At 37.9% G+C, this 10168-nt stretch overlaps 1 protein-coding gene and 1 pseudogene across 2 annotated transcripts; one reads left to right on the top strand and one right to left on the bottom strand.

Moving 5' to 3' along the window:
- Positions 1 to 881: 881 nt before the first annotated feature.
- On the top strand, positions 882 to 5080 carry LOC135632604 (probable serine/threonine-protein kinase PIX13). The gene is made up of 6 exons (XM_065141221.1): positions 882 to 1127; positions 1600 to 1946; positions 2786 to 2921; positions 3592 to 3734; positions 3812 to 3935; positions 4447 to 5080. Exons 1-6 carry the CDS (start codon positions 1058 to 1060, stop codon positions 4890 to 4892), a joined length of 1266 nt encoding a protein of 421 aa, XP_064997293.1. The 5' UTR covers positions 882 to 1057; the 3' UTR covers positions 4893 to 5080.
- Positions 5081 to 6149: 1069 nt separating this feature from the next.
- Positions 6150 to 8399, bottom strand: LOC135638059 (uncharacterized; annotated as a pseudogene). Its single transcript, XR_010496489.1, has 3 exons — positions 6838 to 8399; positions 6663 to 6746; positions 6150 to 6479 (listed from the first exon to the last, which is right to left on the bottom strand). The product of XR_010496489.1 is annotated as an uncharacterized LOC135638059 (transcript).
- Positions 8400 to 10168: the final 1769 nt, after the last annotated feature.

The raw sequence follows: 10168 nt of genomic DNA, 5'->3' as shown, positions 1-10168 counted from the left end.
TCCACTTTAACACGATGTGTGGTGTATGAGTGATGAGAACCCCACACCCATAATAGACGTTTCTTAACCCCATCCATGAGTAATGCTTTTTAGTATCGGAGCTCCCCATCTTACCATACTCTACCCTAACTCACCTCAATTCTACATCATCCAAATTAATAATAAAAGACACGAAGGTCAACTCGAGTTCTCACCTATTATATAGATCGTTAAAGATTTTAATTTTTCTTAGGTTTTAGATTTAGTATTTTTAATTTAAAATAAAAGATAGATCACATTCCAACTTAAATCTCATCATCATCGTTTGATCTTATTTCAAAAATATAAATTTTAAATTTATCATCATTATTATTATCATTGTCATCATCCGTAGTATTTTATTTCAGAAAATTTATCACAGGATAAAAGTCACACAAACTGACAAAATTCAACGACATAAGCTCATAAAAATCCGAATCGTCGGGAATCCAAACATTAACTCCGCCGTTCATTAAAGATCACGAAAGGATTCTGTTGGTTTCAGGTCCGCATAACCATTTGCAGGAGCAAGACTTGCATGTGAACGCTCTTGTCCCAAAGTCAACCTCGTGCCGCATTTAACTCGAGTCAACCTTTGCCGTATGAACTCCGTGGAGCGAAGTCAAAACTCGAGCTCTACGTTCATTTACATATTCTCAACAGTTATTATATGCGTTTGATCTAATCTACCATAGTAATAATACATATTTAATATTAATGATGAGGTAAGGTAATTTTTGTTCGTCGACTCGAAGATGTCTTCCGGTCAAGCAATCTCATTGTACGATATGGCCGTCTCAGGTGTAGCGCATTGACTTGACAATGACGGGTCAAAATGGAAGAGGGGAAGGAGAGAGAGCAGAAGCGGCAGCACTTGCGCCAACCTTTCTCTTTCCCATTCCTCCAATTTCCCCACTCTCGGCCTTCTTCCTGACTCTTTCCCCTGCTGTGCTCTTGTTTTCAGCTCTCTCTCTCCCCGGGAGACAGAAGGCACAGCAGAGAAGTGGAGGAAGGGAGGGTGAGGCCGGCAGAGTCGGGAATGGGGAATTGCTTCACTTTCCCTGCAAGATCTCAGAGTACTCCTCCTGACACCAGGCCATCCAGTCCGGGTATGTGTTACTGGATCAGAAAAAAGAAACACATAAGCTTCTTCAAGCGAAAAAAGGTTACCTTTTTGTTTATCTTGATTTGGTTATGGCTTCCTACTTTTCGTTCACTTTCCCTTTCTGGCCTTGTATTTGTGTCTCTAATCTGTATCTTCCCCTGGTCGGATTGGAGAGGATGAAAGCTTTTCTTCTTCTTGTGATGCTGTGTTGTAATTTGGCTTGGTTTGGTGCGACTGCTGCAAGATTAGTTTGTTCTTATTTAATTTGTTCTACTTTCGATGCTCTCCACAAACTTAAAAGAGTCCTGGAATTCCCAATCAAGATTTGATTTTTGACCTGGAGATTCACATATATCTGCAATTCCTTCTCCGACTTTACTGTCCCTTTCGTCGCTTATGGACACATCTGGGTGTTGCTGAGAGAAAGATGACCTGTTTTGTCTCCATTTCAATGTCTTCCTGTCTTGGAATTGCAGGGCACTGGAGATCAAAGGCCAGTAGTAGTGCCAACACCGAGAAGCTCTCGACCTTCGACAGCAGCCACTTTGGTCGGTCCAACAGCAGTTTCGCAAGCGCCGACGGGGAACTTCGCGAGGGTCGGATCCTGGAGGTGCCAAATCTTCGAGTGTTCACGTTTGCGGAGCTGAAGACTGCCACAGGAAACTTCAAGCATGATAAGGTTCTTGGTGAAGGTGGATTTGGGATAGTGTACAAGGGATGGGTCGATGAGAAGACTTTGAATCCTGCAAAGAGTGGACTTGGCATGGTGGTTGCTGTCAAGAAATTGAACCATGAGAGTGTGCAAGGGTTAGAGCAATGGCAGGTAATTGTCTTTAAGCTTAAATAGAGGTAGAATCCACCATATTTAGTTTTGATACTTGTTTGGTCTTCTACTAGTCGAAATAATGTTCTTCCACTTGCGCATTTTAATTAACCCGTATTTGCTATATACTTTTCCCTTTTTTTCGCAAATGGTAAATGGTGAACACAAGATTTGATATGAGATTTTGATTCCATTTATCGTTCGTAAATGGGGCTGATACATACCATCACTCTAAGGTTTTGAACCCTAAATCCTTGGCTTGACAAGTGGATCTGCTATACCGTCATCGGACCAATGTATTTGCAGTACGATCGTATCTACATAACACTTAAGCGTATGTACATTATTTCCTTTCTTGTTTCATGTATACCAACCGGTAGCATTATTTTTTGCTTAATTTTCAACGTTTATTTTGAAGTTTCTTAACTGTAAGACAAATTAAGCTCAGTTGGATTGAATACTACTACACTTTTATCGCAAATTAAGCACAAGAATCATTGTCAAAAAGTATGGTTTGATAGATAGATATCAGTTATATCTTTAATGCATTGAAAACAACACTCCTGTTTAATAAGGATTCTCTATCCAAATCTCGGCATCCTTTACACAGCTGAACATTTTGATTTCAGCATTTAGGGAGTATCCGAAGAAAAAGGGTGAAAAGAAAGAAGATATGTTTTATGTGAATAATAAAGAGAAAACACCATATACACACTCTTGTATGCTACCGATGATAATTGCAGTTGTCCGTCGGTATCTTGAGAAGAAAATGATTTCCGTTTCTTGTGTTCATTCTACTTAATCCAGCTAAAAAATAAATCTGTTACTTCAAACTGCAGTCCGAAGTGGACTTTCTAGGGAGGCTTTCGCATCCCAACCTCGTCAAGCTCTTGGGTTATTGCTGGGAGGACGTGGAGCTTCTTCTTGTATACGAGTACATGGCGAAGGGCAGCTTGGAGAACCACCTCTTCAGAAGTGAGTTTTATGAAGATGCTGAACTTTCTACTAATTCAAAGATTATAGAATTAATAGCCTTTGAATACCAGTGATACGCAATATCTTTTTCTTTTTTTCTTTGAAATATTTTACCTTGCAATTCCACATTACTGAGATTTATAAACATGGCCACATCAAGCTATGCATGATACTGGTGTGAGTAAATGAGATTTGACGATAATGCTAGCCGCTTTTCTGATATCTCATAGCAATAATATGAAAGTGGTAAGCCTATCGTCTAATGCCGTAATGATAACGACTAAAGCATGTTGTTTCTTTTTTTTCTTCTCTTCAAGACAGATTCTGTCAAATTATGTTCTTTCATTACGATACTTAAAGTATGTTACCTCAGTAATTAAGCATTTTATTTCGGTACTTAAAAATGAAGGGATATATAGGACTTCCTGTCGTTTAAATAAAAAAGGTTATATTTAGAGCTCCCTGAATCAATTAAGACAAAATATTCAGCTAATGCTAGAACTTATACATTATGTGATCAAGATCAAACCCCACTCCGTCAAGATTTGTATATCCTTAGAAGTGAACACATGATCTTTATTGTTCATAAGTATTAAAAGAGTCTAAGAAATCATTTGCATCGAATTAGTCTATAAAGTATTTGAGAAGACCATTTCTTTTCTGAGCACAGGAGGAGCAACATTTGAGCCACTTTCTTGGAGCCTAAGGCTGAAGATAGCCATAGACGCAGCTCATGGCCTTGCATTCTTACATGCATCAGAAAAGAAGGTCATCTACCGCGACTTCAAAGCTTCTAACATCCTCCTTGACTCGGTAACACTCTTCCTTTCAGAAATCCATATGCTTCTTTAAAGTCAGTGATCTGATTATGTGTTTTACTCCCTGTGAAGAACTACAATGCGAAACTCTCGGATTTCGGTCTAGCAAAGCATGGGCCAACTGATGGAGACTCGCACGTCACCACTCGTGTCATGGGCACTTTTGGATATGCGGCACCAGAGTATGTCGCAACTGGTATGTATCATCGAGTATTTCTGCTCGCTGTAATCACTACATATCTTACGCAAACCAATAGTTCTGAGTACTCAACTAGAAATCAGAATGTTCGTCACATTCTCAAATGGCAATTTGTAGTCCTCTGTAAGTGAGCCACATCATAAGCTTCACTATTCAAACATTCAAATTTGCCCATCGCGAATAGTGATGAAAAGCTGCTTTATTATAAATGGAAGACGCAATGTGTACAACTAATGCATGAGGTCTCTGTCAATATAGGATTATAGAAACTTTCAGTGACTCAAAGGTCATTAATTATCAGCATTACCGTGGCTCAAAAGTCATTAATTATCAGCATTACCGTGGCTCAAAAGCTCAACCACTACTTATTATCATTAGATAAGAACTCTTTTTCGTGAATGGAATTGTTAGATATTTTGGACTCTACAATCTTGTATGATACTTGTTATTTCTTATGGTCGGAATGTGCATCATTCATGATGTTAACAAGTTGCCTTTGTTCATCCAGGTCATTTGTATGTGAAGAGTGATGTGTATGGTTTCGGAGTTGTGCTACTGGAGATGCTCGCTGGTCAGCGAGCTCTTGACTCTAATCGTCCAAGTAATCAACACAATTTGGTGGCATACGCGAAGCCGTTGTTAGCCGATCGGAGAAAGTTGGGACGACTAATGGACCCTCGGCTTGAGGGACAGTACCCCTCAAAGGGGGCTCTTCAGGCAGCTCAGCTCACTCTAAAATGTCTTGCTAATGATCCTAGAAGCCGCCCATCCATGAAAGAAGTTGTTGAGACACTGGAGCAGATCGAAGCCACGAAAGGTAGATCTAAAGCGGCTAACAATGTATCCCGGCAGACTGTGGCTGGCAGTCGCAGCCATCTTTCATCATGCAACCATTCACCGCTTCATCCGAAGCATGAAATCCAAGAGACAGATGGTGGCACAAGCTTCAGTTAAATGGGAATTTTTCCTGTAAAAATCAGTCAGATAGTTTTGTATGTTGTAGTTCTGATTGTGGTTCTTCTGGCAATGATTTATTCGACATTGGTGACTCAAATCTGACAATAAAATGAGGGTTTTGGTTTGTACTTTGATTATTTAACATATGGAATTGTAGAAGATAAAAGAGTGTTCTTCACTTGTAAGAGCAGTGCCTTCCTTTTTATGTAGTACAAGTACTGCAATGTTGTTTTTTCACGAAGTCAACCTTCATTGATGACTTCCTGAAAACTGAAGGCATGGCTTCTTTTTGAATCTGTATAACTTTTAAGGGTTCCAAACCTCCAATCATCACAATGGAAATTTCTTTTGTTGACTATAGTCAAGCCAGAAAAAACACAGAATCAAGATTTGTGAGGCCAGCAGAATTCTTGGACAAGACTCCATACCATGAATTGTGGGTTAGTGGTTTGACTCTTGCATCAAAGTATTAAAAAAAATATAGAATGCAGAATTCAATGAACAATTGTATAGTGAACCTTATTCTTGGAAGACTAAAAAGTAAAACTTCATTGAAGTCAACAGTCAGCTCTGAACTTTAGGGTCTCTTCTCCACTGAATGAATCTGTCTCCCCCCTTCTCTCCACGAGTAATGATGGCCTTTTGATCCTCCCATGAGAAGATGAGGTGCAATGACCACAAAAGGGGAGGGTTGACCACAAGTGATTTGAATTTTGTGACACTTTAAGATAAAAAAGTTTCAGAATCAAAAGACCAAGACTTTTGCTTGCCCACAAGTTGAAACCTCATCAAGTGCTTTGGGGTTGACTTGCTAATTGGCTTGTGTTAAGCAAACAAATACCAGGAAGGAGAGCAATTGGCTTAAGATCAACAATGTCAAACTATAATATACATATTTAAACTTGTCTCTGTTAATATTGTTTGAAATTAAACACACTATCATTTCATAGAGAACCATAAGCCATGAGACTTTATAGGTCTTAAAGAGATGAAAAAGTTAAGACTAGTGCTCAGCTTCCACTTGCTTAGAAAATGTTCCAAGTTAGATTTGCATCATCCTCAAAAGAAGGTACATTGACATCATTATGTAACCAAGACAACCTGATAGGAAATATCTCCATTTGCAATGTAATATCTAGGCAATCATTTTGGCATTTAGAACATAAGAAGTATACAAACATTTTGAATCATGGCCAAGATGCAGATCAAAGTACATAACCCACAGAATGCTGATATTGTCAATCAAAGAGCACGTAAATGAAATTAGGGTACTTATTATCTGATAATAAGCATCTACAAGTTACTTACACAAACCCATGGCTTAAGTTTACAAAATCTGATGGAACAACAAGCATTAATCTAAACTTCATGCTGTAATCTAACTAAAATAACTGCACAAGGTTCCTGCACAGTAGATGGATATGAAAATTCCTTAAGTGTACATTCTCTTTCACACTCGAATGGGAAGTATTTACCGCTCTGGAGCTCTGCTCGCGAGAGGTGTCTGACTTAGAATGGATGCATGATCATTTGGTTGAGATTTGCCAAGAACATTCAGAGCTTTCATACGTTGCAACTCCTTCCCTGCAGAAAATTAACAGATACATCATAATTTGTCACAAGAAATGCATTGCATTCCCCCAATAATCAATAAACAAAACAGCAGTCTAGGGCCATGTTAAGAGAGAACTGTTAAGGTAAAACAGCTTTTACATGGAATTATTAACAGATTAGTACTACAAACATTTTACTAAACATCTGAATCACCTTCCTCCAACAAGAGATGTATGGCTCTTTTCTCCAATTCAACAGCATGCCTACTCCGGCCAATGGCAGATAAAGATCGTAGCACTGATACAATCAGCAGATCAATTAAGAAGCTTGCAATATAAAAAACTTTTTCAGATTTATTGTAATATGCCATAATCTAAATGCAAATTACTTTGGATATAATCTTCCTGGTATGACTGATCACAGGTCTTTAGGAACATCTGCAGCCTAAGGAACCTGTCTTTCCAACCTTATGCACTTTGTGAGGATCGGCAAGAAAAGGACACTCAGCAGCAATGGCCGAATCTTGTGGTTCTGGACCTGCCAATCTAGAGATGGATTTCCCATGTGAATGGGGAAATGATAGCCCCATAGACGATGTGGCCGGGGATGTAATTGCATCAGAAACATATGATAAAGAAGAAACCACCTTAGGCTCCTGAATCAGTTCTTTCTGCATATTAAGCCTTTTTGTGCAGTTACTGCTTAGCTTCCTTAATTCTGGAGATTCAGCATGATCGATATAGACACAAGCACCCATCTTGCCTTGTTCAGTCTCAAGCTTCCTACGTGTATACACCAGATTTGCAAGTGGAGAAACTTTTACTTGGGGCAGATTACCGGAAGGACTAGGTGGACCATCAGGTTGCTGCCTCTTGGTTCCAACCACCTTCCCAGATTCATGGGTTAATCCCTTCCCACAATCCTTGGGAAGAGAGGTCAAAAGTGGCTTGTTAGTTATGTTCTTAGATTCATTTGGCAACTCCCTTAAAGCCACTTTCTTAGCCAAGAGAATTTGTTCGTCCCCCACAGGCATCATACTTCCACTAACAAATCTGCACTCATTGAACTTATCAATCATTAATAAATTTTCATAAGAAATGTCAGGTTCCTACTCACTCAGCACAAGCAGAAGCTAGTGGGACAAAAACAGTGAATGAAAATTAGATATATTATGCAAACTTCCACCAACAAATGGAAAACAGCTGACGGGCCAGAGAAAATGACCTCAAAATAGCTTCATAGTCAACATGCTTAACTATTTCTAGACACAAAAAAGCCACAGAAACAGCTCTCATCATTGGAAGTTCAACATAATAATGTCAGGTTCTCACTCACTCAGCATACACAGAAGCTAATCGGAAAATCCACAGACTGAAAGTTTGATATATCAAGAAAACTTCCACCAACAAATGGACAGCTGAAGGGCCAGAGAAAATGGCCTCAAAGCAGCTCCAGAGTCGGCATGCTTAATTATTTCTTGACAAAAAAGCCACAGAAACAGCTCTCATCATTGTAAGTTCAACAAAATCACATATTTCAAAAAGATAAATATGACAAAAGATGAAGACAGACAGGCATATTCTACAGAGAAAACCCCATTAAAGACTGCCCTGAATACTCAGAACTGAAAACACATAATCTATGGTCTCTTTGGCTAAGCATGAAAATAAAACACAAAATACAAGATCAAGTTACTCTGCCAAGATCTCAATAAAAAAAATCAGCTTACAGCAACATTGACTCGACACACCTGACTCAAGTACCCAGCAAGGCAAGCACAAGGTACTTTCATTGCACCAAGGAGAGGCCATTTAAAATGAATTACATCTTCTGTGCTACAGTCCTAAACACTATAAAGCCCTCAATAGACCAAATATGTCAAATCATATGCCAATTCTTTTCCGAACTCCAAGTGGTCTAACAAGATCTCCACCCCTCACTCCCCCCTTCATATCTCTTCGTCTTGTCTGGTCCCTATTAAAAATGCCCCGACAAACCCCAACCCCCTCCTCCCTCCTCCTCTTATGATCCCTTTTAAAGATGCCCAGTTGCTGCTGTTTGTGAGGTCAGCATATGGCGGTGCAGCCATAACTGCCGCTTGACTTGTCAAATGTGGCGACATATGTTGCTTGCCTTACTGGTGGCTACAGCAGATATTGATGCTTGTCTGTTCAGTAATTGTACAAGTTCTATCATTTAACTGACAACATAACTGCTACAGCTTGCTCAGACAACAACTACAGCAACAATGATGAATTGATGATGATGATAGACTTTGCAAAGTAAAGAGACATTTAGGAAGAATAGGAAAACTAGTTTTCATATACTTTCTGAAGATCATACAATTTCTTTTGAAAAAATAAAAACTAGTTTTCTAAGAAAAATATTTTTTGATTCCAATTATTAAACATAATTTTTAGTATCTTTCATTTTGCTAAGAAACTTCTGAAAGAAACATTTTTTTAATAATTAAACAAGCACTCAGTTTCTGGGTTCACTTTTTGCTATTGTCAATCTTGGCTTGCTGTTCACGCAGTTGATGATCTTGAGAAATATTAGTTACTAATGTTAGAGGAGTATGAAATGAGACACATTGATGACAAAAAGATGGTCAACATTGTCATGTAAATATACATTTAAAAGTGTTCACAGCATGCAAATATTTCTGCTATAGTTTGAGAGTTGAAGTTGTTAAAACATGTATTGGATCTTCAATATACAGCACAATAAGAACTTCAACTTGGCAAACTTTTGAATCTAAAACTTCTTTTATTGTTGGATTCAGTTGTTGACTTGTCAAGTAAATGTAAAATGAGACCTCAATGAAGAACTGCATTTTCATTAAAGTTTGACTTGGAAATTCCAATTGTACTTAAGTCTTAGATCAAAATTTAGATTTCATTGAACTAATAGGCCATTACATTGCAAAAGAAATTTATTCATTGCTGTTCATGCATGTAAAATATCTTGTTTCAATTCCAAGTGTAAATTTGCTCAATTATAGGATTTACCAAAGTAGATATCTACACAAATTATAGCAAGTCCCAGTAACTTTTCATTATCAATATCATATATTCAGCTTCTAGTTCATGATTTTTGAAAACAACTTAACCATCTTTCTTGAACTACATAGGAATATGTTTGATGTATAACTGATTTTGATTCTTGGCTTGTCGTTTATCTTAAGACAAGTTTCTGAATAGTCAATGCAATACCTTCTTATTACAGTAACATGAAGTTGATATGATATTGTGTTCTACTATTGCATTCATACTTATACTCATGCAATGTGTTACACACGACAATGTCTGGCCTACAGGAAATCTATCAATTCCCTTTGCATATATTTACATGTATTGATGGAAAAATAATGAGTAAAACTATTAGTTCCCATACATGAACACAGGAATAGTGAATAGTTATTAAAAAGGAATTATAGGTGAGCTGAAGTTTATTTAAAATAACATGAGTAGACTGATCAAGTTAGATGAGTCAATGTTTTCCAGAATGTTAACCTTAAACTTTGGTTCTGGAGAAAAGGTAACATTCGCTAACAATGTAACAAATCAAAACTGACTAATTGAATCTAAAGAAGCCTTTGTTGTCCAATTAAGCATGTCTATATAGTTTCATCCTGCCATATTGTCTATGTTCATACTGTCTTTATGTACACTATATAATTAAACAAACATATACTTAAGGATAGAACCGGTCATAAT

The sequence above is a fragment of the Musa acuminata genome, chromosome BXJ1-3 (genome assembly GCF_036884655.1).
Source record: "Musa acuminata AAA Group cultivar baxijiao chromosome BXJ1-3, Cavendish_Baxijiao_AAA, whole genome shotgun sequence".
In the NCBI taxonomy this organism is placed as follows: Eukaryota; Viridiplantae; Streptophyta; class Magnoliopsida; order Zingiberales; family Musaceae; genus Musa; species Musa acuminata.
The sequence above is the reverse complement of the archived record's forward strand: the minus strand, read 5'-3'. Positions and strand labels throughout refer to the sequence as shown.

What these genes read in the sequence shown, in the direction of transcription:
- LOC135632604 (XM_065141221.1), top strand. Translation starts at nt 1,058, where the DNA reads ATGGGGAATTGCTTCACTTTCCCTGCAAGATCTCAGAGTACTCCTCCT. An exon ending in CACCAGGCCATCCAGTCCGG is followed by an intron (nt 1,128 to 1,599) that starts GTATGTGTTACT and finishes TTGGAATTGCAG; the next exon opens with GGCACTGGAGATCAAAGGCC. An exon ending in GGAGAACCACCTCTTCAGAA is followed by an intron (nt 2,922 to 3,591) that starts GTGAGTTTTATG and finishes TTCTGAGCACAG; the next exon opens with GAGGAGCAACATTTGAGCCA.